This window comes from Zophobas morio, unplaced genomic scaffold, assembly GCF_036711695.1.
Source record: "Zophobas morio isolate AGI-343-1 ecotype UQ-CSIRO unplaced genomic scaffold, CSIRO_AGI_Zmor_V1 ptg000005l, whole genome shotgun sequence".
NCBI lineage: Eukaryota > Metazoa > Arthropoda > Insecta > Coleoptera > Tenebrionidae > Zophobas > Zophobas morio.
The window spans coordinates 15274716-15302498 of NW_026972110.1; the positions used below are offsets into that span (position 1 = coordinate 15274716).

The 27783-nt window shown below is 30.1% G+C and overlaps 5 protein-coding genes across 5 annotated transcripts; 2 read left to right on the forward strand and 3 right to left on the reverse strand.

The window, feature by feature from the left end:
* The first annotated feature begins 3 nt into the window (after positions 1 to 3).
* On the forward strand, positions 4 to 1533 carry LOC135145877 (gustatory receptor for sugar taste 64e-like). Its single transcript, XM_064078010.1, has 8 exons — positions 4 to 64; positions 117 to 305; positions 360 to 508; positions 554 to 676; positions 727 to 881; positions 938 to 1100; positions 1149 to 1238; positions 1332 to 1533. The coding sequence occupies exons 1-8, from the start codon at positions 4 to 6 to the stop codon at positions 1389 to 1391; spliced, it is 990 nt and encodes a 329-aa protein (XP_063934080.1). The 3' UTR covers positions 1392 to 1533.
* Positions 1534 to 3058: 1525 nt separating this feature from the next.
* Positions 3059 to 14834, forward strand: LOC135145888 (gustatory receptor for sugar taste 64a-like). The gene is made up of 10 exons (XM_064078014.1): positions 3059 to 3119; positions 3463 to 3539; positions 4902 to 5021; positions 5078 to 5235; positions 7521 to 7602; positions 13940 to 14062; positions 14111 to 14178; positions 14500 to 14578; positions 14627 to 14716; positions 14769 to 14834. The coding sequence occupies exons 1-10, from the start codon at positions 3059 to 3061 to the stop codon at positions 14832 to 14834; spliced, it is 924 nt and encodes a 307-aa protein (XP_063934084.1).
* Positions 14835 to 15256: 422 nt separating this feature from the next.
* Positions 15257 to 19230, reverse strand: LOC135145898 (gustatory receptor for sugar taste 64f-like). The gene is made up of 8 exons (XM_064078021.1): positions 19226 to 19230; positions 18909 to 19174; positions 18666 to 18851; positions 18328 to 18614; positions 17959 to 18279; positions 17814 to 17903; positions 17675 to 17765; positions 15257 to 15345 (listed from the first exon to the last, which is right to left on the reverse strand). The coding sequence occupies exons 1-8, from the start codon at positions 19228 to 19230 to the stop codon at positions 15257 to 15259; spliced, it is 1335 nt and encodes a 444-aa protein (XP_063934091.1).
* A 426-nt stretch (positions 19231 to 19656) lies between these two features.
* Positions 19657 to 21014, reverse strand: LOC135145908 (gustatory receptor for sugar taste 64f-like). The gene is made up of 5 exons (XM_064078028.1): positions 20981 to 21014; positions 20784 to 20926; positions 19982 to 20299; positions 19841 to 19930; positions 19657 to 19788 (listed from the first exon to the last, which is right to left on the reverse strand). The coding sequence occupies exons 1-5, from the start codon at positions 21012 to 21014 to the stop codon at positions 19657 to 19659; spliced, it is 717 nt and encodes a 238-aa protein (XP_063934098.1).
* Positions 21015 to 21494: 480 nt separating this feature from the next.
* Positions 21495 to 27533, reverse strand: LOC135145919 (uncharacterized). The gene is made up of 3 exons (XM_064078039.1): positions 27348 to 27533; positions 21633 to 21722; positions 21495 to 21581 (listed from the first exon to the last, which is right to left on the reverse strand). Exons 1-3 carry the CDS (start codon positions 27531 to 27533, stop codon positions 21495 to 21497), a joined length of 363 nt encoding a protein of 120 aa, XP_063934109.1.
* Between the last annotated feature and the right edge of the window lie 250 nt (positions 27534 to 27783).

Genomic DNA, 27783 nt, shown 5'->3' on the forward strand with positions numbered 1-27783 from the left:
TGTATGATTTTCGGTTTAGCTTTGCACTATCAAGTAGTTGTGAAAGACAGCGAAATGGATATAAGTACGTCTAATAAATTACTCATCTACTTTTTTATCGAAAGATCGCATTTTAGGACATTTTATTTTTTTTACCACTGCGATAATATCGTTGATATCTTTCACCCGACTGGCTATGAAATGGCCAAAGCTTATAAAAAAATGGTGTCAACTTGATGAAAAACTCAATTCCATATACGGATATCCAAAATATTTAAAACTAAAGTTACAAATTTTTGTGGCAGGTTGGATACTTCTAATTTTTGGTAGATTTCTGTTTTCTAACTAGGAGCGCGAAAACTATAGCTTAAATCTTTCAGGCGAATACATTGCTTTAATTCTGTCAAAATTTGTATTGAATGATACTAGTGGTGCTATAACTTTACAACAAATTATGAAAAAACGATACTTCTACATATTTTCGTACGTCCCATATAATACTTTTGTACTCTCAGCACTGGGTGTTAGTGTTTGTTTTTCAACAATTTACACTTTTTAAAATTTCGCTTTTTAGTTACCATTGGTTTCCAATTACGTGGCTTTGTTTATAATTGATTTATTCATCATTTTGATAAGTATAACAATATCTTTCAGATTTAAACAAATCAATGAAGTTCTACAGCAACACAAAAACAAAGTATGTATTTATATAATTTATATTTACTAAATGCAGCAATTTATTTTTAGAACAGTTCTATTAACTTCTGGATGACCGTTCGTAAAAATTATAGCGAAATGGGTAATCTCTTCATGGACATTAATGACTCAATATCAAACATTGTGGTGCTGTCTTATGGTTCAAATATGATTGTTTTGATAAACAATTTAGGAAGATTTATCAGGTTATCTTAAATTAAGTAAAAATTGACAACGTTGCCAAGAACGCAGTTTTTTATAGTAACGATGTTGATGAACACAAGACAATTTTTGAAATTTATTCTTTCGTTTTTTTGATAATAAGACTCTTTCTGGTGTATTTTTTCTCCGCACGAATTAATTCAGAGAGTAGGAAACCGATCAGAATTCTTTTTGCAGTTTCTACCGAAATTTATAACGTTGAGGTAACTTATTCGATTGTAAAATCACCAGGTGTACGGAATTAATTTTAGATTCGACGATGGTACATGCAAATGAAACTAGATAGTATTGCTTTAACTGGAAATACGTTATTTAAAATAACACCAGGGTTAATTTTAAGTGTAATTTTTATTAAGAACCAGTGGGTGCCCACCAGCTTTGAGAAAAATATGGTGGTACCTATTTTTTGAATAAATTAACTCTTTGTTTTTTAGATTTGTGGGGCCATTGTTACTTATGAATTAATATTTATACAGTTCAGTAATCCTAGGTAAGGATTTATCGAATACATATTAAATAAGAAAAATAAGAAATATTTATTATTTGTCTTAAAATTAGAACTATTATAATATATATATCATAATATTGGGTGACTGTTAACGATTGAAGCAAATTTTTGAGTTGGCAATTTTGAATTATTGGTAGCAATGATAACATGTCACTACACAGTTGTCAAATTTGACATCACGATATTTTAAATATGTTGCCAACCTGACAAAAAAAATCACCAACATTAATAAGCACTCGTTATTATAGTATGACAAAAGTTATAAATTGTGTATTTTAATACTTTGTTTTGAACAATGTAATAAAATTTTTATTTAGTAAGAAGTGCGTATTTCTCATTTTCACTTACAAAATGTCACATTTCTGGGTACAATTTTGAGTTCAAAATGATACTGTCTTTAACAAGGATATTCTGGAGAATTGTTAAGATATGCTTATCTAAAACTGCAGTTTCATCCAGTTTTTTAAAGATACTGTGAATACTAGATCAACATAATCAAAAATTAAAAAACAAAATAGTTTTTAGTACAAGTTTTTCATGTTATATTCATATTATACTGAACAACTTAGCCTTTGGTGAATATTAGTGTTATAATTACATGTAAAAACAATAATTATAACAATTAAAGTTGTTTGTTTATTTATTGCTTTTTAACAAACGTTTTATTGTTATCGTTACCTTGAGCTAATTATACTGTTAGAATAAACATATCGGTTATACCTGTTGTGTTTAGAGATTACTAGAAAGTTTTATTTTACTTTTTACACTAATGTTTGTTAGCTATTGTATTTAGCCGAGAAAATATTTTTGGACACAATATTAATTAAAAGATTAAAAATGAAAATGTTTTAAAAATGCTGTAATTAAATGCATGGTTATAATTTGGTGCATATCTGACATGGCTAATAATAATAAGAAAAAACAACGTACAAAAACCAACGAAAGTATAACAGATACTCTAAAACTTGTACTAAAAATTGGAAAATACATTGGCCCGCTTCCTTTAACTGATATTTCGAAACCAACATCAGTGTGCTTTCGATTCAAATCTTTATGTTTTATTTATTCTTTCAGCATTTGGTTTGCATTTTTTATTCAAGCTGTTACAACTGTGCAGAATAGTTTTATGTGTATAATTTCTGGAAAACGTATAGACTTGGGTACCAGCGACAACATTTTTATTATTATTTGCTAACACTTGTTACATTCAGGTGCTCTGGTTTATATTTTCCATATTACAACGCTTTTGGGATTCCACATTGAATCATCCAGAAAGTGGCCCCAGATGATGACCCTTTGGCATGAAGTAGACAAAAACATGGCACATATTTTTGGTTATCCTAAAAAAGTGACTCAAAAAGTGAACACTTCATTTATTCTATTTTCGCTTTTTGCTCTAGGTTGTCTGAACCTTGTTGAATGAAAATAATTGAATAATCTTTATTAAACCATTTCAGGTAATCAAATATTTACTCCAAATCGTTCGTTTATAGAGTTGCTTAATATTGAAAAATTACGGACAATGAAATTTATCGATTTTGTTTCAGTAGTAAGTTTTTTTTTGGAATTTTGTTTTAAACAAAGTAATAGGTTCACAATATCATAGGAAAAGCGGTTCTTCATTTCAACGACATTTTTCTTGTTGTTATTAGTATGGCTGCACAGTCAAGATTCCAGCAAATGAATGACTGGATGCAAACACAGCGTCATATAGGTAATATTTACTGAGCACTTACTTAACCATATGATTTTTTATAGTTCGAAGTAATCCTGCTGACCTATGGCAAACTGTTCGGGAGAATTATATGAGAATGGCAACTCTAGTTTATGAACTGGATAAAATATTTTCCCACATGTTTTTTTTTACTACTGCCTTTAACTGCTACTGGATTCTCAAAATTTTTTCTTCTCTTATTAAGTTGATCTAAGTTAAGACAAGAGATTCTGGTCAAAAATATAACATTTTTGTTTTAGAATGACTACTTTTGACTGGAATATGCATCTGCTGTACTCTAATGTTTTTATCGTAGTACGAACACTCTTAATATTATGGTCAGGTGTCCAACTAAATAATGAAAGCAAAAAATTAGCTGTTATAATTCATTTCGCAAATTTACCCACTTTGAATGTCGAAGTAAGTTAACTGTAAATTTTTTGTTACATTTTTCATTGAAAGTTGCAGATAATTCGTTTGTTAACTTTGGTTAATTTTGATACAGTTTTCTTTTCTGGATGTAGACTTTTTAATATAAAAGGCGGAATTATTCTAAGAGTAAGTTATGTTTGTTTTAAGTTAAATCTTAATTAAAAAAGTTATCACTGTTATAGATGTTGGGAGGTATATTGACCTATGAGTTAGCAGTAGTTCAGTACGGTGGTACTGTATAACAAAATTATACGAAACATATTTCCGTTGTATTTTATACGTTACTTTGGATTTAATAAATAATAATTGTATCACAATGAATTTTTTTAATCAAATAGATTTTTTTAATATATGAAGTTTTTAACTACAAATCAATAAACTATTTATATGTAAAATTTCTTTCAGTTAAGGAAATTTCAATAATAATACGAAAATTATTAAAGAGGCTATTATTTAATATTACTATATTTACCGCCTTTATGACAAATATACAAGGCTTTAAGTATAGCGTTGTTATTATTACTTACTTACTATTACTGACAATGGAAGTACATTTTCTATTAGATTATAATGCTATATTATTACCCCCTTTGCTAACTAGACATTTTCTTACATTGTGACCCAGAAATACATTTAAAAATGTTGCGTCGTTCGTCAGTACAGAATGAAAATAGCGTCCAAAATTTCCTTAAATTATTACTGATGATTGGAAAAATTGTGGGATTATTACCATTAACAAACGTCTCACATCGAGAACAAATGAGCATCAAACTAAGATCTTGGAGTGTTTTCGTTTCTTTTTTAGTTTGGTTAATCAATTTTTATATTCTACTCATTACAATTCATGATGTGATTATTTCTCATTTTTTTAATCTAATTTTTGGTATATTATTAGAACTAGAACAGATTATTTTTATAATTTTACAATTTCTAGTCCACTTAACTTACTCTTTAAACGTTTTCTGTAATCTTAGCAGTTATTTACATCTTACAACACAGTGGAATGAGATCCTCACACTCTGGAATGAAGTCGATAATAAAATGGAGACAAATTATGGTTATCCGAAAAATCTCACGAAAAAAATTAAGAGAATTGTAATAATTGCGTGCTGTATTTCTGTAGGTAAAATCAGCCATATGTTTATTTAGTCTTTGAAAATTTTTTGTTACACGTTTAAAATTTTTTTTAGTTAATCAAATTTTAGTACCATATACACCCATAAGAGTACTTATTGATTTTGGTTTTTTCCCAAATGTTTCTACAGCTTACGAAATTTTTACACATCTTGTTTTCTTTGTAAGATATTATGTATACCAAAGGAGGCAAACACTACAACCAAAATGTTTCAGATTCAGTCGGTAGCAGCAAAAGCTATTTTACACTTTACTGACTTATTCATTGTTGTAATTGCCTTCGCTTTAAAAACTCGGTTTACTCAAATTACTAAACGTATCCTTCGTAACAGTCAAGTAATCTCAAATTTTGTCTGTAATTCAACAAATATCATAATTTCTGCTGATTTTAGAATGAGTCTGCACATTTTTGGCAAACTATTCGTGAAGATTACAACAGAATGGCACAACTTGTAGAACTTTTAAATAATCATTTTTCCAACATTATTTTATGCTCGTTAGGTTTCAACTGCTTTTGGGTCATGAAGTTACTTTACAACTCTCTTAAGTAGTGTGTTTTAACTGTGTATTTTTCAATTAATCCTTGTCACTATTTTACAGATTTCATGAAAATTATAGTTTCACTTTTTTATACTCTTTCGGATTTCTTCTGTTAAGGTTTTTAGGTGTTCTTGAATTTTGTACGCAAGTTAACAACGAAAGTAAAAAACCATTTTTTGCTATCCAATTTTCAGATATTGATATTAACGATAATGTGGAGGTAGACTGTAAATTTTGTGGGTACCAATTTATTATTTATCCGTTTGTCCACAGATAGACAGACTTCTACGCCAAATCGAATTTGACAATGTTTGTTTTTCAGGATATGGTTTATTTACAATAAAAAGTGGCATCATATTAAGTGTATGTACCAAAAAATTAGCAAAAATACTGGTAAAGGTTCAAACTGTTTTAGGTTGCAGGCGCTATAGTTACTTACGAATTAACGCTATTCCAAGGGCAAACATTTTACAGAACATGAATGAACTTAATTAAGTTAAGTAAATAATATATTGAGCAGTTATATTTAAGATACTCCTATTTTTTTTTTCTTTTATTAAAGACACCTAGAACAATTAAAGTGTTTTTTGTTACTACTAGCAAAGTTAATAATAATTTTCTCGAATCAATATGTGTCTGTTTTATGATTTCAATTTTTTTCACAATTGAAAAGAAGTAATATTTTTCTTTTATTTGTTGTTTTTTCCGCTTCAGAAAATTGATGACGTCATCGTAATACTTTCCGTATGTAGTTCACACTTGAAATGTGCATCATAGCATGGTCCTTAATAATCCATCTATGTTTTTAAATTCACGTATCTGTATGTAAGTATAAATAAAGAAAACTTTTACTATTAAATTTTCACTGTTTAATTTTACTAGCACTTTAGTAAACATTAACCAGAATTTATTTATTCATCGTTTTGAGATCCTATAACTTATGCTTGTGTTAATGGGTTTTTGTTTTTCAAAGCCGTGTAAACAAGATGTTTCAAAGAAATAATATATGAACCGAGCTGTTTGATCGATTGTCTTAGCTCATCTAATTTCTTTAAAACTTTAGAAGTTGGCGTGTTATGTTGTACATGTAAATTTGCGATACCTACATCCTCTAAAAAGTTAATGACGTCAAAAAACAGTATTCAAAACGCTTATAAATTATTTTTGATGATTGGGAGAGCATGGGGTATTTTTCCTATAGCAAGTATAAGAGATCCAGATAAATTTAAGATAAAAATGAAATCTTTCTATTTTATTATTTCTATTTCGATATGGCTGATGTTATTTTATCTTTCAATCGTGGCGATATACGATTATATTTGTTCAAATTTTTTTAATTACTTTTTAGGTAACTATCACATTTGAAAAAAATGTCTACTAAATTATTTATTTCAGTACATTTAACATATACATTAAATATACTTTGTAATTTAAGTTCTTGTCTATATCTGGCTCGAAACTGGCCACATATTATGAAGGAATGGATAGAAATTGAGGATAAAATGAAAGAAAATTATGGCTATCCGAAAAATTTCTGTATGATAATAAATATAATCGTTGTGGTTTGTTCGGGTATCTCTGTAGGTAACACAAAATAATGTTAAAGTAAAGATATAGTTCATCTCAATATTCACAAAGCGTTTTTAGTTAATCAAGTCATCGTTCCACTGAAGGACTATCCTCAACAAGGATTCTTTTCAGACGTTTCAACAAATTTTAACACTTTTATGCATATGCTGTTATTTGTAAGTGAATAACTTAAATTGGATATTTATCTCTATTCAAACTTGCTGTAGATTGAAACCGTTATGGGGAAAACAATAGTGCACTTTACTGATTTATTCATTATTATAACTGCTCTTAGTTTAAAAGTTCGTTTCAGACAAATTAATCGTCGGATTGTTATTAACATTAAAAAGGTAAGAACAATGTCAAAAAAAAAATACAATACGGATTAGTAATTTTAGAATCCAAATCTGTACTTTTGGAAAAGTGTTCGTGAAGATTACGATCAACTAGTGCGATTTGTTGTGAAGTTAGATAACGAATTTTCTTATATGATTTTATCCTCGGTCGGTTTCAACTGTTTTTGGATTGTGAAACTTCTTTACAATTCCTTAAGGTACGTATTTTCATTTTAGGTAAAATAAATGTTTTCAATAATATAATCCCTGTTGCTTTTGTTAACAACACCAAAATATTTTACTGTTGTAGATTCGTTGAAGAAAGGGAAAGTGTAAACTTTTTGTATTCTTTCGGATTTCTGCTATTCAGATTTGTTTCTGTTTTTGAAAGCTGCATCCTGTTAAACAATGAAAGCAAGAAGCCGTCTTTCATCATCCAGTTTAGTGATTTACCTACTACTCACAATGTTGAGGTAAATGGTAACGTATGATTTTTCCACGTATTTTTAATTTTGTTTCAGATCATGCGACTTTTAGAGCAAATTGAATTTGATAGCGCATATTTTTCCGGATACCATTTCTTTCGAATAAAAAACGGAATTATTTTAAGCGTATGGTTTAAAAATTTTGATATAGAGTATCCATTAAAAATGTATTTTAGGTTGCGGGTGCTATAGTTACGTATGAACTGACTTTATTTCAGTGTCAAATGTTTTACAAAACATAATTATATTATATTATATTATAATTAAAATTTTATTTTTACACACGTTACAGCTGCAAAGTCGGAATTACAAGGCACTTAAAATGTTCCAGGAAATTTATCCCCCTCAAAAGACTTCTAAGCATACACATTTTATGCACAAACTTGAAAATTCGCATTGATAATGTTAAATTTGCAATAAAAATAAGTATCACAAAATCTTATTGCAGACTTTTTTTGTCCTTGCCATTTCGAAATTTTTAAAATTCTCCCCAATTTTTCCCAATGTCATGACATTTCAAAAATTTTTATAATAAATTTTATAAAATAGCATACTCTTGTATTTGTTTTATTGAATACAAATTTGCATAATCAAATTTTTTACTATTTAAAAAAAAACAATAATCTTTTATTATTATATCTTAATTATCTTATTTATGAAATAAAAATTTTAATTAAAGAGAGAAAAATGTGTTAAAATTTGGGCCGTTGAGGAGGCATTAGTGTGGAAACAAAAATGGAATAAATCAAGAATCAAAAAATTCTGGAAAATTTAATTCCAAAACGAGTTTATCCTGACACAGTATAGCAGGTTGGGGTTTAAATAAAGAGAAGAAAAACGTGTGTCAAAAAAGCAGTAGATGAAGTAAAATAAAAAGAATTCGATAATATTTAGTGTGAAAGTAATTCTTATTCATTATTCTGTTACCAATTTTTATATAATACATGAGAAGAAATCGATCACTTAGAATACCGAAATTTTAACATTTGACTGGTCAGTCCTTTCGTCGAATCGGCGAATTTTATTTTACATAGAGTTTAATGAAATGTTTAAAATAGATTGTGAACAGAACCAAACACTAAATAAAATGGCCTGAACATATGCACATAAGTAAAAGACTGCATAAAAAAGAAAATAAAATGCTTACAAAATATGTAACAAGACGAAAAAAAATTATGATAAAACAAAAATAAGACAAAATTACCGATGAAAATAGCCTTCATAAAAGATAAAAAAATGTTTAAAAAAACACCCAATTTAAAATTAATGCAAAATTCTAACCTTTAGGCTTCTTCTTCTGCTACAATTTAGCGAATTCCCTCATCTTCATTTACGAACCCACTGCAACAAGAAACACAATAGTATATTAAAGAACGAGTTTCACGAATCCAGGTTTATAGAACGAGCGGCGAAGCCGCGAGTTATACATAGGATGACTGCCACAATGGCCTTATGAACGAGTTATTTATACTATGATGGGTTGGTATGACACGAACCACGAAACATTTGAAGTTCGATTTTTCACAACAACAATTGTAAATCGAATCAATTCGGGTTTTTGCAAGTTAAAATTGGTTAAAATGTCTTGTGAAGAAGTCCTTACGCCTCCCGAAATACGGGAAATTGCACGGAATATTATACAAATTACAAAATTTATTGCCAAATAAATCTCTAACTTTATTTTGACATTTATTGACTTTATTTAATTTGACATTTGTCACTGACATTTTTCGTCATGGCTACCAACCTTACCGATCTAATTTACACTAGATCTATTTCACACCCCCTTTCCGCTATTAACGAACCCATTTGACGTCATTTGGGTGATAGATTTATTTTGGCAGATAACATAATCCTCTGAGAAAATAGGGGCGGGTGGGCGGGGCTAATACTTGCTAAGATAAGACTTATTTTGGCAAACGATATATCCTCTGAAAAAATAGGGGGTGGGTGGGCGGGGCTAATACTTGCTGAGATAAGACTTATTTTGGCAAATGATACATCCTCTGAAAAAATAGGGGGTGGGTGGGCGGGGCTAATACTTGCTAAGATAAGATTTACTTTGGCAGATAACATAATCCTTTGAGAAAATAGTGGGCGGATGGGCGGGGCTAATACTTGCTAAGATAAGACTGATTTTGCCTCTATTAATCTTGCAAAAACTTGTTAAATTTAAAAGGTGTTAAATTGCAAATTTCCATAGTAACGAGTTAAATTCCTAAATCTGATTGGGTGTTTATTTTTTATGTTTCATTCTACTTCAAGAGCGAGAAAAATTCTGTTGAAACAACCTTTGTCCAATTTTTTAAGATTGTGAAACCCTCTCGGGGGGCTCAAATGTCATTTTTTAAGGATATGAAACATTCTCGGAGGTCCCAAATGTTTTTGAAAATATAAAACCTTTTCGGGGACCTCAAATGTCTTTTTTATGATACCTTCGCAGGAGTCCCAATAATCTTTTTAATAATCTAAAACGTTCTCGGGGGCCCCAAATGTCTTTTTTTTAATGTGAGACTTTCGCGGGGGTTACAACTGTCTTTTTTAAAATTGTAAAACCTTCTCAGGGGTCCCATTTGTCTTTTTTTAGAAATGTAAAATCAAGTTAGGGACCCCAAATGTTTTTTTTAAATGTGAAACCTTCTCGAGGGTCCCAATCGTCTTTTAAAAATATAAAACCTTCTCGGGGGTCCCAATCGTCTTAAAAATGTAAAACCTTCTCGGGGGTCCCAAGTGTCTTGTAAAAATGTAAAACCTTCTCAGGGGTTCCATTTGTCTTTTTTAGAAATGTAAAATCAAGTCAGGAGCCCCAAATGTTTTTTTTTAATGTGAAACTTTCTCGGGGGTCCTAATCGTCTTTTAAAAATATAAAACCTTCTCGGGGGTCCCAAGAGTTTTTTGTAAAAATGTAAAACCTTCTCGGGGGCCCCAATCGTCTTAAAAATGTAAAACCTTCTCGGGGGTCCCCAGTGCCTTTTGTAAAAATGTTAAACCTTCTCGGGAGTCCCAAATGTCTTTTTTTTTATGTGAAACCTTCTGGGGGGGTCACAACTGTCTTTTTGAAAATTGTAAAACCTTCTCGGGGGTCCCATTTGTCTTTTTTTAGAAATGTAAAATCATCTCAGGGGCCCCAAATGTCTTTTTTAACTGTGAAACCTTCTCGGGGGCCCCAAATGACTTTTTTTTAATGTGAAACCTTCTCGGGGACTTCAAGTGTCTTTTTTTTAATGTGAAACCTTCTTAGAAGTCCCAACATTTTTTTTTTTATGTAAAATCTTCTCGAAGGCCCCAAATGTCTTTTTTTTTAATGTGAAATCTCGGGTAGAAAAACAAAAAAAAATACCATAGAAGTTAACATTAAATTTATATCTACCTACATACTAACTTTTAACAACGGTGCAATTCAACATTACACAGGTTTAATAAGTAAGTAGATAAAATTTAAAAAACACTAACCTGAAAAATTTTGAAATCGCAATATAAATTCTGAGCAAAATTTTACATTTACATCACGCGATTCTTGGTGAAGATGAACAGAAAAAATCTGTACAGATTTAAAATACACCAAAAAAAAAAAAGGTTCGGGGACTATTTGCCTAAAAATTCGTTAACAAACAGGTAGATGAAAACGAAAAATCGATATTTTCACTCCATAAACTGGGGAATATCCAGAAAACAAGAAATGGAAGTCTAATTCTGCTGCACTAAATTGAGAACATTCTAACTTTAATTTAACCGAAACTTCAATAAACACTTACCAATAAACACAAACAACTCAAAGTTTTGCTGTTAGTAAACTTCTTTTAGCTGTAGTTAAGGATGCCCCAAATACAAAAATATTTTCAGAAAAATTCTGAAATTTAAATGTTTCAGAAAACAATAACGATAATTGCAATGAATAATATTATTAATTGCAGTGATGTTTAAACGTAAAGACGTGCCATAATGAGAAAAAAATCAAAATTGGATTTAATTTTTAAATAATTAACGTAGATAAAAACCAATTAGATATTCCAAATTCTTTCAGCCGAAAAGGCCAGTTTTAAAGAAAAGATATCGGACGAGATATTAACGTTTGAGTTCTTGTTGAAACAAACATATTTGTTAACTCATTAAATAACGATTTGTACAATGCAACAACTACTTCTCTCTTAACATCCGTATTTTTATACCAATTGAGAATAAAAGAACTTAATAAATAAGGCACAATACATTGAATAATAGACCAATACAAAAAACATAATAGCAACACTTACCCTTTAAATCCTGATATTTTTTCCTTCCGCGTCGATCCTTGCAGACTCCTTCCTCATGGGCACATCACAACACTCATCTTTCACTTTAAGCCCGAAATGAAATTATTTTTAACAAAAATAAGCCACTTAAACAAACTAATTTTCACCGCAGACGCGCTCGACAGTCAAAACCAACAGAACTCCTATGCGTAACATGAAAAATTAACAAAAAATTCTCGCCGTACACCGTATCAAACTTTTTTTGCAGAGTTTTTATTCATCGATGCATCGCACGATAAACGAATTTTAATTAAAATACTGCAACAGTATTATTCATTAGCAGAACATTATTTTTGGCGCTGTGCATGTGGATGAATAAGAAATTACGAATGTTACAATAACAAATTATAAAATTCGATTTAAATACGTCTTTTGAAAATATTTTATTTTTCAACAGTTAACATAATGACACGACACAGAATTCAAATCTTTTCACCATTTCTGCCAAAATATTCATGTAAAATAGATTCATACGGGGTGTTTCGACGGTCAAAGGGCGAAAAATTAAACTTTGGCTGTAGACTAATAGAGCTATAATTTATAAATATTTTCAAACATATAGAGTGTTCCGTTTTACTTATACAACAAAGTGTTTACTTTCAGAGCGTAAGTTAGAAAAGTACCTATTGTAATAAATAGAACCCATTTGGCTACTGTCATGCTTTATCAACGTTTCATAATCATAACCACCAGAATGTAAAAAAATTGGTCGAAGTTTCTCTAGGCAGAATTTACCTCACCCCTGAAACAAATCCCGCCTTTTTGAAAAATGATGAAATTGCAAGGTACCCTGGTCCGCACAAGTGCGATCGAGAGAAAATATATTTAAACCAGATAACCAACCGGAAAACGAATTCTTAGTAATTACATCCTTAAGCTAAGTGCGAATTCGTAAACTACAAGTGTAGGAGTATACGATTTTATAAAATATAAAAAATATTTATTGTTAAAAATTTGGAAGGGATGACTAGACAAATTTTGGTTATTCCTAATATGCACACAAAATTTGACAAAAATCGGTCCTGTAGTTTGGGAGATTACGTGCCTAATAAAAATGGATACAGACGCCAGACAGACAGGCGGAACCTTGAGACTACTTTTTTCGTTCTCTAGGGGTCATGAAACGTCGAGAAAACATATAAGTGGCCATTCGCCCGATGTACTCTATTATTATACTTCCTAAGCTTACGCTCAGGAATAAAAATTGAAAACGATTGTTTGTACGATTAACAGACAGTTTGAATAACATGCATTATTAGATATGATAATAATACGTCTTTTAAAAGACAAAAAAAAAACCAAATAAATTAGTAATTCGATAAACTCTCCACAGCAACTGAACGAAAATGTTACAAAACCAGGACAATATTCAAAATTCATATAAATTATTATTGATCATCGGAAAAACTTGGGGTATTTTTCCCATAGTAGATTTAAAATATCCAGAAAAATTTAAGACAAAAATCAAATATTTTTATTTTATTTTTTATATTTCCATATGGCTAATGTTAATTTATCTTTTAATTATGGCGATATATGATTATATTCGTTCAAACTTTTTTAATTACATTTTAGGTAGGTACCATATTGGAAGAAGAAGCCCACTAAATTATTTATTTTCAGTTCATATAACATACACTTTAAATATACTTTGTAATTTAAGTTCTTGTCTATATGTGGCTCAAAAATGGCCAAATATTATCAAGGAGTGGATAGAAATTGACGATAAAATGAAAGAAAATTATGGGTATCCCAAGAATTTCTCTAAAACAGTAAACATAATTGTTATAGTTTGTTCGTGTGTCTCCGTAGGTAACATAAAATAATATTGAAGTAAGTTGTACGTAGGTACGGATATTTGACAGGGTATTTGTAGCTAATCAAATCGTTGTTCCATACGGTCCATTGAAGTTCTACCTTGAACATGGATATGTGCCAGAGGTTTTAACAAATTTTACAATTTTTATGCACAGTCTGATGTTTGTAAGTGACTACGATTAATTAGATATTTATCTCAATTAATTTTTTTTCAGATTGAATCCATTATAGGGAAAACAGTAGTGCACTTTACTGATTTATTCATTGTTATAACTGCTCTTAGTTTAAAAGCTCGTTTCAGACATATTAGTCGTCGGATTAGTGCTAACATCAGAAAGGTAAGAACAACATTTTGGAAAAAGAAACATTACGATAAGTAATTTTAGAAACCTGGTCTGTGCTTTTGGCAGAGTGTTCGTGAAGATTACGACCAATTAGTGCGATTTGTTAGGAAGTTAGATAATGAATTTTCCTATATTATCTTATCCTCGGTCGGTTTTAATTGCTTCTGGATTATGAAACTGCTTTATAATTCTTTAAAGTAGGATGAGTTATATACAGTTCTTGAAAAAATGTTATACATTTTTTTTATTATTGGTTGTTTTGTTGTTTTCGGTCAATATTTTTATACTTTGTTATCTAATTACTAGTTGCAAAACACATTTGGCAAACGTAAAAAATCGTATTGTTACAGATTCGTTGAAGAGAGGCAAACTCTAAACTTTCTGTATTCTTTCGGATTTTTGTTATTAAGATTTCTTTCTGTTTTTGAAAGCTGCATCCAGTTAAATAACGAAAGCAAAAAACCAGCTTTCATCATCCAGTTTTGTGATGTACCTATAGACAATGTTGAGGTAAATCACAACGTATGATTTTTCTACGTATTTTTTATTTTGTTTTAGGTCATGCGACTTTTAAAACAAATTGAATTTGACAGTGTATATTTTTCCGGGAACCGTTTATTCCAAATAAAAAATGGAATTGTTTTAAGCGTACAATTTAAAAAATATTGATATTCGACGTCCATTAAAAATTATGTTTTAGGTTGCAGGTGCTATAGTTACGTACGAATTAACGTTGTTTCAGGGTCAAATGTTTTACAGAACATAATTACTGTCGTTTTGGTTTCATTAAATTACCGAATAAAATTTACAAGCTAAAGTTTGGAAGCAAATTAGAAATTTATGAGTGACATTGTGGAAGTTATTACATTATTGATATTTTTAGTAGTCAACTTTGTAAAATTTACTGCACAAATGAAATATTAAATTAATTCTCTTAAGGTATTTATTGATTAAAATAAAAATGAAAAGTAAGAAGATTCGGATTAGTAATTTCGCCTTCTGTATATTTTTCCATTTTCATTAAGGTACAAATTGCCTGAATGTCTTTAAGTTCATTTCATAAAGAAGGGACAATTTTTCGAGAAATTTAAAAAAATTACGAACAGTTGTGACAATTTGTGTAATACTAACAATATTTAACAAATTTAGTTTGATGATGTTGAGAGGAGAGAAAATATTGTTACGAAATTAACCCATACACCGCCCCGGTACGACGCCTATGGGTTCTATGCACGGCGATGATGACTCATTGTCGGTGACGTCGGCCGGAGAAGAGCCTGGAAGCGGATGTCGCGACGGGTGTTCGAGAACAAGCCTAGAAGCGGTGACGTGGACCTTCGAGAAGGACAAATTGTGACACATTTAATCCTTTCCTACAACGCAGATTGTCAACAGTTACATCAAATTCATCTGAATATTACTTCCCGCCAAACTGCAAATCTCAAAGATTTAAATGTCATCCCACTTAATTTTTACTCTGCCTTTATTGACGGCATTCATTTAGAATTTCTTGATTACTGAAACAATCGCTATTTTGATAGATCGTTTGTTTATGAAATTGGATGTATAGAAACTTTGACCAATGTTTTTAATCTTTTATCTAACTTCACCTGCCTACACCCTACAACCCATAATATAATATTAAATACTGATAAAATTATTTATGTTACTGGAGTAAATCGATACGATATTATACCCTCGATAATTTTTTGTGCGTGCGTTTGAAGTTCTGATCAAATGAAAATATCACAGATACAAATAAAACAACTATCAATTTAGAATTTCGAGGATAATAGGATTGTTAAAAAAGTCCCGATTAACTTATCATTACCTTAAGTGTACTATGTTTAACGGTCAGTCACGCATACAGGATTTGTCGTGTGGTTGTTAGAAAATGTTAACATGTGCGTGATTTAGATAAAACGAATGACTATCTATCAATCTGAAAAGAAGTCTTGAATTAAAATGGAAAACTTATAAGATGCATATTTTATTAAGCTCGGAAAGTAGAACATTAAGAAGTGACAAGCAACCACGGATAGTGGATTCCTTATTTCTGGTAGCAAAGATGGGAAAAATTTTGGGAATATTCCCTTTGAAAAATATTTATGATGATAAAAAATCACCAAACTTTAAATCTTGTATTTTTCTGTTTGCTGGTATTATTTGTGTTATTGATTTTGTGATAGTAATTTTGACACTTGCTGACTGGATAATTCTGCAAAACACTTCAAAATTTGGTAAGAGGTCAATTTGACGTTCATAATTAGAGACTGATTTTCTACATTTTTCTTTCATATTTTACTCACAGTTAATGAATCTTTTAAAACTTTAATAAAAGTTTAGGAAAATATTATATTACAAATATTATTTCATACTTATCAACAATTTATTCGTCAGCATTATGTTTCAGTTAATTTAGTCTACAATTCAGAAATATTCTTTTCTTTGAGCTTCTTCATTTACTTTACACAAAAATGGCATGGTGTTGTAAGTTTATGGAAAACAGTTGATCAGAAAATGGCGTCGTCATACGATCACCCTAAAAATTTTAAAATAAAAATCAATATTTTATTAATCATATATTGGATTATGTCTGTGGGTAACCACTTTGGATCTCCCATGCATTCTATTGTTAGTCTGTTCGAACAAACTTCAGACGAAATAACCGAGTTTAGTTTTTTACCGGAATATAATAATTTCTTTTCGAAATTATTGACGGTAATAGAGTAACATAATGAGCTTACAACATTTACTTCAAGAAATTACAGCTTCATTCGGTGTTAGGCAAAACCACAATGCATTATCGAGATATTTTTCTCATTATAACTGCTCTAGTTTTAAGAGAAAAATTTTGGCAGGTTAATCAACGAATAAAGCAGCATAAAGAGGTAAGTCGTTTCTCATTTAACACCAAATATATTAGTAATTATTGTAGACCACATGTACAGATTTTTGGAAAGAAATTCGTGAAGATTATGACAGAATATCGCAACTGGTCAAAACTCTAGACAACGATCTTGGTTTCTTGGCCATAATAGCAGCTGGATATAACGGATTTTGGATTCTCAATTTTTTTTATCGAACCTATATGTACATAAAAATCTTAGTGGAAACTAATACTAAAACGTTTCTTGTAGTGCCAAATTTTCTAGCTCCGCCAACTTGTTCTTTTTCTACCCCTTTGGTTATATTTTGTTAAGATTCTTCGCAATGTTTTTAAGTGGTGCTGTTCTCAATGATGAAAGTATAAAACCTTCCAATATTATTCAATTTGCGGATTTGCCTGTTCTGAATGTAGAGGTTAGTAGACGCGTTTTATAAACGAAAAAATTTGTTATATGACATATTTTTAGATATCACGTTTGCTGACTCAAATTGAGTTTGATCACGTTTTTTTATCAGGATGTAAAGTCTTTAAAATGAAGAGAGGAATCATTTTAAGTGTAATGTTGCATTCGTTTGTTAGTAATAAATTTTTAACGAAACACTTTTAGGTTCTTGGAGCTATAGTAACGTACGAATTGACTTTGCTTCAGTATGGAATTTTTGGAGCAAAATAATTTTAAAACTAAAAAATAAATAGGTAATTCCTTGTTTATTAACAAATTGAATTTTTTGATGGTTCATCTTTTGTTTCTGCATTTCTACTAAATTGTATAACTACTAACTCATATGTGACTACAGCGCTGGCTATCTAAAAAAAAAAAAATTAATACGGACATGAGTGTTTTTTACTATTTACCTTTAATACAAGTTGTCTTGATATTTTGAAGAACTTTTTTCCTGTAAGTCCAGCCGCTTGATACTTAATACTTTGCATGAATCTCAGTATCTGTAATTATTAAAAAGTAGACATATTTACAAAAATCGTTTTTTGTTCATGTTACCTCCCTGTTGTAAAATTCTGGAGAAATAGAAGAAATTAATTCCACACCTTTTTTACTTTCCTCGTGTATCCAGCTGCCATACAAACATATTGAAACTATGCGTAACAATAATAGTCCTAATGAAATGTAATAATAGATTACTTCCAGTGCTGTAGCTTTGTGTAAATTTAAGCTTCCAAACACTTGAAATATAATGAAATAAAAGTTATTAAAAAATGATATAAGTATGAGAAATGACATTTTGTCGTCGAGAAGGGCACATAATTGACACATTCTGTTATAGTCTTCGTTAACAGAGCCCCAGCTTCGTTCTGATTGTACCTTGGAACAGTAAAATTATTTTAGCACCAAACGTAAAACAATGCGTACTTTCATGTTTTTCAAGCAACGAACCCTATAATTGATTTGTCCAAACCTCATAGCCAGCGCACAACTGATTAATATTATAAACAGGTCAATAAAAGTCCAAGAGAAAGCCATTCGCGTGTTAACAAACTGAAAAACTAGACCCAACCAAGGCGAATAAAAAGGTTTTATTACGTCAAATATGACAGGGAAAGACATATTGACTGTAAAATGTTCAAAACCTTTAGCGAGTGACCCTTTACATTGAACTGCCACTATTAGTTTGTTCGCTTGAATGGAAAAATGTTCAGCTAGAATTTAATCTTAAATCAAGCTAAACGTTCAACACATGCAAACTATACCAGTTTCCAACAGTAAAAATACAGCAGACACAATTTTTATTCTCCGATTCAAGTTCCGGGGCCAGCCATATGTTGCCATAGCTATATCGACTTCTTGCCATTTTAAAATAATTTGAGGCCACTCGGTAGCCATTTTAATGAAATATATGCACGAGAGGCATCCGCAAGTGTAAAAAATTACACCATCTGAAAATAACAGTAAAAAGATGAATCAAATCTTATTTGAGAATTGAAAAAGCTTACTCATTTCAAATTGATCATACTCAGTAAGTATCATGTGTCTTATATGACCCAGAGCCACCAAAAAACCACCAGTGCATGTCAAAATTGCTGATAAAATTCGTACAGACATCCAGGAAAAGCCCACGGAATTCGGCGTCTTGCTCAGGACCCCTTGAACAGGAAAGAACCCGAATATTTGTGCAACCACGAAGATAAATCTTAAAGATTTGTGGATGTTGTGTTCTTGCGGAGTTATCGTGACACGTTTTTTCGTTCTTGTCTTTTTCCTGAAATTAGACAGTTTTTGATAAAAATCACTATTTGAGTTTTGTACTCACCACATGCTTGCGGCAGTGTTGCAATTAAGGATCTGTTAACGATAAAAGTATTGGAAGTGTATTTGCTAACGTCAGGTACAATATTTTATTAAAAACTGCAATGAAACATGGATCGAAATTAAGTCGTGTTTTCGAGTTCAGGGTTCAACATCATTTTTCGATTGGGGGTAAATAAGGAAGGTGTTGTTCCGTTGTTTCGTAATTTATTTTAGCAGTGACAGGTGTCGGTAACACTAAATAATCAAAACAAGTCCTTATTGTAAGAGATTTTTTGTAAAAATATTTTTATACTTTAGTCTGAAATTGTTGTTTGGTACGGTTTAATATATAATAAAATGTAAGCGTATATACACTTGGTAAAATTTATATGTAGCTGTAGGTGTGTACAAAGCAAATGAGATAAAAAAGATAATAAAACAGGGGAAGATCTGTCAACCAGCTGATTGATGAAAACTGTTATTAAAGCCTGTACCACTGTAATGTATTTCGTCATCGTAGTTTGGAATCAATTTTGTGTTGAACTGAAGTACCACTAATTCATACGTCACTAACGCACCAGCTATCTAAAATACAAAACGATATACATATTTATATCTAAAATGAAACAAGTCATACTTTGAAGATAGTTCCTCTGGTAATAGTAAACAATTTTTTTCCAGAAATCACACACTTCATAAAAATCGCTTGATTTGTGAATCTTTCAATCTAACAAAAACAAAGTCAGGACTTTAGTTTCGCAAATAGTACTTTTATTACCTCTAGGTTGTACAAAAATGATGGAATGGACAGCAGACATTTAAAAACGTTATTATTTTCTTCGTGGACTGATGCTGCATACCACGAAACCGCAATTAATTTAGAAGTATCAATAATAATTGACATAGAGTAATGAGCTTTTTTTAAAAAGCTCCTTTCGATTCGAGCAGCACCAAACCAGTCGATTATAATTAAGTATAAGTTGGTGGCGTAAGACAATAAAATTAAATTTCCTAATTTATCGTTAATGGACGCGCAAAGTTTGCACAGATAAAAATGTTCTGTTCGGAGCGATTTCCACAGAACTTTATTTCGGATCTAAAATTTAAAGCTAAAAATAGTACGTTTCTAGAATCACAGTTTAATACTTTGTCTTTAATTAGAAGTTTTATTTTAGATTTAAGTTGAATCAGTCTTAGTGAAAAAGACAGACAAATTAAAATTATAACGATGTCTACAAACAAGTAGCCAAAGGCAGAGACGTAACTCACAATCTAAAAAAAATTGTACGTCATTATGTTAGTTTATAAAATGGAACTTGTACGAGAACTATTACAGCTCGATAGGGATCATAACCAAAGATTCGAAAAATATATGAATATAAGAATACTTTGTTAAAGTAATATTTAAGACCTTCTGTAAGTGTACTTGCGCTTTTTGATATTGTCGTGATGTAATATAACTGTCTTGTGATTAAGTGCACTGAAATCAGGGTTTCGAAACAATGATTTAATAAAGGGTAGTACTTACCCGTCCGTACTAGCACAAATACTATTGCTATAAATTTACATTTTCTCCTTACATTTACTCGTATTCTTCCGTACTGCATCCTTTTTTCAACAAAATTCCAACTTTCCATTAAACTTGGCCACTCTTTTGCCAGTCTAATGAATGTTACATGAGATAGGAACGTCATAGAATTAAAAATGAAGAGAACAAGTAGAGCTAAAACGTAGTATTAGGTATATTAATTAATAGTAAATATTAATACTAAAGTACCAGTGTTATCCGATCTCTTAGCATTTAACACCATGATAGGAACTATTGTAAATGTTAAAATTCCCATAAAGAACAAAACCGTCAAAGCATAGGCAGTGATTAAACAACGCCATTTAAAGTGTAAAAATTTATATTCTTGGGAAGAAATTCCTAGGACAGGAAAAAACCCTAAAATTCTAAGTATAGATAAAGGAAAGTACATCGAAGTATGAACATTAATATCATTTGGCTCAAGGAAACGCATTTCTGTTACTAATCGACTTGATTAATGCTGTTTTAGTTTTTGTTCCCAACCCTACATTATACTAGGAATTGAGAAGTTGTAAACAACATAAATAAGTGTTGTTTACTATATTGTTAAGTATGAATGAAATTATTGTGCGGTAGGAAAATCACTGATATAAAAATAGAAAGAACTTTATTAATATTTAATTTACAATAAGTATTTTATCATCATTTATACCACTAGTTAAAGAAATCTAAGAATTATGTTGATATTAATGACTAGTTTTATTTAAATTAGTACCAACATTAATTTTGGTATAATTTGTGTGTTTAATTGTTTTAGTACCAACTGGTATGTGGCCACAATACCAGCAATCTAAAAGAAAACAATAATATTAGAAATACTACTACTCGTCAAAAATCTTACAGTCAAAATAGCTTTTTTTCTTACTGTAAAAAATCTCTTTCCAGAAATAGCGACTTCTATATACAACACTTGATCAGTAAGTCTACAAATCTACAAAAAAATTAGTTCTACATTTATTTACATTTTTCATTTATGCTTTTACTAACTTCCAAATTGTACGAAGAAACTGGTATGGAAAGCACGTAAGTCCGAATTTTTGACTGTTCTTCATAAAATCCAGCAGCATAAAAACTAACACCCAGCGTTTTTAAAACTACTGACGCATTAGTTAGATGAAAACCAAGAGGTTTGAAGATATTGTTCGTAATTTTAAAAACGGATGCTGCATTAACAACAATAAGAAATACATTTGTAAAAAACGATAACAACACCATTGATCCAAGTTGAGTGTTAATATTTTCGCACAAACAGCAAAACTGATAATGTTCTTCCCTAACACGTTTCCACACTCTAGCATTATTAATCTTTAAAGATATGTGTGATTATTATGTTTTTCTACTTGTACATATTACATACCTTTGTTTTAACTAATATTTTAATTTTATTTTTTAGTTGTTTTAGTCTTGTCACAAGTATGGCAGATAACATTATCAACAAAAAATCCACAAAGAAGTGGATGAATGTTACCTGAATATACAATATCTGTAACATGAAATTATTTTGCTTTTATTACATTTTAATTGATATATACCCATATTATCACACCTATGTAGAAATTATATTCTATCACCAGAAACACATGCGAAAAAAGTAAAATCTTTAAGGCAAAAAATTTAAAAGCTTCTGTTGTTTCTTGTTCTACCGCTACTAGAAATTGGTACGTATGTTGAAATAGTATTCCAGCTGAAACTTTATATGTAAATAACAAATCTTCACATGTAGTAAAATTACCAGTCTTAATAACTATAATTAAGATGAGAAAAATGTTAGTATTTTTAAGCAGTTGTGTATTTATTTTAAAAATTCCCATTTTGTCTTCTAGCTTCTTCCAAGATACCATAAAACTTGGCCATTCTTGCGCTAGTTTTATAGAAAAACTGAAACCAAAAACTTGAGTTGACGAGTATATTAGTAGTGCTAAGAATTAAGTTTAAATTAAGTGAATTTTGAAAATGTATTAACATTACTTAAGTAATCAGAGACGTTTTTTTGGATGATCATAGCCACAATAGCTAACAAGGTTACAAAAACTGAAAATAGTAGTAGCAACAATGAATAAATCGTCTTAAAAGAGAACCATGAAAATTTTAGTAATCGACAGTTGTTTTCAGATAAACCTTGTACAGGAAAATAACCCATTATTTGACTAATGATTAGAAATAATTTTAAAGTGGAATGTATATTTTCGTCCATATGTCAAGTTATTGTTAAAGTAGTCACTCAGCTAAAAGTTTTATTTACAATGAGATAATCTTAACATTGTATTGTTAAAAACTTGTTTACTTGTATCAGACACGGAATGGACAAAAGCAGGCTGAAGTATAGGTACATATATTATGAGCCTAATTACTAGTTTCAGTCGTTAATAACGTCAATATTACAACCAATGTACTCATTTATATCAATTAAACTTGTTCTTAGAATAACAACAAAAATAAAGACTTCGGTGCATGCATTTATATTTTTTTAAGTTACAGAAATTATTACAAAATAATCCCAAAATCAAATATTATAATTTTTCAAAGATGGGGGATCTGTTGGATTGTACTTCAGGAATGAGGGAAGTTCTGTCGAAATAAATTTCGACCAATTTTTTCGTGACAAACATCGAATCAGGCAACTCACTCTGAATTATTTTCAAAGTCTCTTTAAAATTAACATTTTTATATATATGAGTATATAAACTACAATATAGTAAAATAATTCTTATTTTATTATTACTCCTATTAAATATAGGCGGCGCAACATTACAATACTACACAACAGTAATAACTTGTTTACTGTTTTGTTAAGGAAAAAAGAATTGGAATAAAATAAAAACAACTTTAATAACATTTAATATACAATACGTATTTTATCGTGGTTTATACAAGTAGTTAAGAAATCCAAGAATTATGTTGTTAATTACGACTAGTTTTTCGAATATGCAGTTTTATTTAAATTAGTATCAATATTAAAATTTGGTATAATTTGTGCGTTTAATTTTTCTAGTACCAACTGGTATGTTGCCACAATACCAGCAATCTAAAAGAAAACAATACTATTACAATACTACCACTCGTAAAAATCTTACACTCAAAAGAGCTCTTTTTCTTACAGTAAAAAATTTCTTTCCAGAAATAGCGATTTCCATGTACAACACCTGATCAGTAAGTCTGCAAATCTACAGAAACAAAGAATCAATTAGTTTTACATTTTTATCTTTACATTTCTACTTTTACTAACTTCCAGATTAAACAAAGAAACTGGTATGGAAAGCATGTAACTCCGAATCGTGGACTGCTCTTCATAAAATCCAGCAGCATAAAAACTAATACCCAGAATTCTTAAAAATATAGTTGCATTAGTTAGATGAAAGCCAATAGGCTTTAAGATACTATTCGTGACTGTCAAAATAGATGCTCCATTAACGATAACAAGAAATAAATTCGTAAAAAATGATAGTAACACCATATATCCAAATTTAGTGTTGATAGTTTCGCACAAATAGCAAAGCTGATAATGTTCTTGTCTAACATGCTTCCACACTCTCGCATTATTAATCTTGGCTTTAACTAGTATTTTAATTTTATTTTTAAGTTGATTCAATCTTGTCACAAGTATGGCAAATATCGCTATCAACAAAAGATCTATAAAGTAGCAGATGAATGTTACCTGAACATATAATATCTGTAACATTTTTAATTAAATTATTGGTTTCATTGCATTTTAATTGTAGATATACCCATACTATGACACCTGTGTAGAAATTATATTCTACTACTAGAAACACGTGAGAACATAGGAAAGTCTTTAATATAAAAAATTTAAAAATTTCTGCCAGTGTTGTTCCGTGTTCTGCAGATATCATAAATTGGTATGCATGTTGACACAATATTCCACCTGAAACCCCATATGCAAATAAAAATCTTTATCTAATGTAAGAGATAGCAAATCTACCAGTCTTGAAAATTATAATTGTAACGACTAAAATTTTAGTATTTTTAACTAATCGAGTATTCATTTTAAAATTTCCCATTCTGTCTTCCAAGTTTTGCCACAATGCTATAAATCGTGGCCATTCTTGAGCTAGCTGTATCGAAAAACTAAAGCCTAAAACTTGAGTTAAACAGTATGTTAGTAGTGCTAGAAATTAAACTTAAATTGAGTGAAATTTTGTAATGCATTAAACTTATTTACTTAAATAATCAGAGAAATTTTTTCGGATGATCATAGTCACAATAACTAACACGGTTACAAAAACTGAAAACAGCAGCATTAACAATGAATGAATCGTCTTAAAAGAGAACCATGAAAATTTTAGTAATCGAACATTGTTTTCAGCTAGACCTTGTACAGGAAAATAACCCATTATCTGACTAACACTCAGAAATAATTGTAGAGTGGAATGTATATTTTCGTCCATACGTGATGTTATTTTTAGAGTAGTCTTTCAGCTAAAAGTTTTATTTTCAATAATCTTAACATTGTGTTGTTAAAAACCTTGTTTACTTGTATTAGACACGGCATGGATAAAATATACATACATTGTGAACGTAATTACTAGCTGCAGTCGTTAGTAATGTCAACGTTACAAACAATCTATTTACTGTTTAACAAAAAATACACATTCTTAGAGCAATGATAAAAATAAAGGTTTCGATGCTTTCCACACAACTGAATTAATTCTCTACTGGGAAAAGAGCGCTAGCAACCGTCCTCCACTGGAGATGAAATTTCTATATTTTTTGTACATTCGTAACTCCGACACCTAAAAGAACTCATTACATAAAACTTATTTGATTTAACCTAACTTTAATTAGAGCAAATTTCTGAAGTAACAAATGTTAATCCTATTTGATTAATTAATATTTATTTCGTTGTTTGGTTTTTTAATATTAATATTTATAAATAACAACCTGCTACTCTGACAGCAAAATTTTGACTGTGCTCCTATTAACGACAGGGCGACATACGGCAGACGACAGACAGACTGAAACATGAAACCACTTTTTCGTATGCTAGGAATCGTGAAGCATCAAGAAAAGATGAAAGTAGCCAGTCGTCCGATGGACCCTATTGCAGTACTTCAAAAAGGAAATTGTTGTACGACAAGAGAATAATAAACCTAAAAGAAGACTTTAATATTAATCCTTCATTTACAATATTTTTATAAAAAGTTTTATCCTAACTTGTACTATAGTAGTTAAAGAATTCCAAGAATATTGCCTAGTTTTTTGGATATCCACTTTTATTTGTATTGTGTAAAACATTAAAATTTGGTACAATTTGTGTGTTTAATTGTTGTAGTACCAACTGGTATGTTGCCACAATACCAGCCATCTACAAAGAAACAGTATCGCTACAAATATGTACCACTAGTCACAAATTCTTACTATTAAAATAGCGCTTTTCCTTACAGTGAAAAATCTGTTTGCAGTAATAGCGATTTCTAGATATAACACCTGATCAATAAGTCTGCAAATCTAGAAGAATCCACCAAACATTTAATTTTACTACACATTTCTGCTTTTACTTACTTCTAAATTGTACAGCAAAACTGGTGCGGAAAGCATGTACGCCCGAATTTTGGTATGTTCTTCACAAAGTGCACCAGCATAAAAGCTAATACTTAGTACTTTTAAAACTATAGTTGTGCTGGTTAAATTAAAGCAAATCTTCTCCATGATATTATTCGTAATTTTGAAAGCAGATCCTCTATTAACTATAATAAGAAATAAATTAGTAAAAAACGATAGTAACACGATAGATCCTAGCTTAGTGTTAATAGTTTCACACAAATGGCAAAGCTGATAATGTTCTTCTCTAATGCGTTTCCACACATCCTCCCTGTTCATCTTAAAATATATGTGTAATTATTATATGTTTTACTTATATTATATTTCCTACCTTTGCTTTAATTATTATCTTAATTTTATTTTTAAGTTGTTTTAGTCTTGTCACAAGTATTGCTGATAACGCAATTAACAAAAAATCCACGAAGTATCCAATTAGTGTTACGTGAGTATATAATATCTACAACATTCAATTAATTTTTGTGGGTTTTATTAAACTGTAATCTTGAATATACCCATATCACAACACCAGTGTAAAAATTGTATCCGACTACTAGGAACACATGAGAACACAGGAACATTCTTAAAGCAAAAAATTTAAAAACGTCGGTGACTGTTATTTCTTGTTCTGCAGCTCTCATCAGTTGGTACGAATACTGACATGTTATTCCCACTAAAATCCCGTGCATACAAAACAAATACATGTTAGAAGTAAGAGTACTACTAGCCCTGATGATTATAATCACGATAATTAAAATTTTGGCATTTTTAACTAATCGAGTAGTCATTTTAAAATTTCCCATTTTATCTTCCACCTTGTTCCAAGATACCATAAAATCTGCCCATTCCTGTGCTAGTCGGATAGAAAAACTGAAGCCTAAAACTTGAGTCGAACAGTATATTAGCATTGCTACAAACTAACTTTAAATTAAATGAAATTTGATAGTATAGTAAAAATACTTAAATAATCGGAAAAGTTCTTTCGTATGATCATAGTTACAATAATTAATAAGGTTACAAAAACTGAAAAGAGCAATAGTAACAATGAATAAATTGTCTTAAAAGAGAACCATGAAAATTTTAGGAACTGAGAATTGTTTTCAGATAAACCTTGTACAGGAAAATAACCCATTATTTGACTAATAATCAGAAATAATTTTAAAGTAGAATGTGTATTTTCTTGCATCTGTGATTTTTTAACGCCGTCAGCAGTTAAACGTTTTATTTTCAGTACAATAATCGTAACATTCTATTGTTAAAAACTTGTTTACTCGTATTAGACACGGAATGAACAACACAGACTAAAATATACATACATAACAAATGTTACTACTAAATGCAGTCATTAATACTATCAACCTATCAACAAACAATATGATTAAATATAATATTCATTCTTAGAACCATAATAAAAGTGAAAGCTTTCTTTTTGTGGA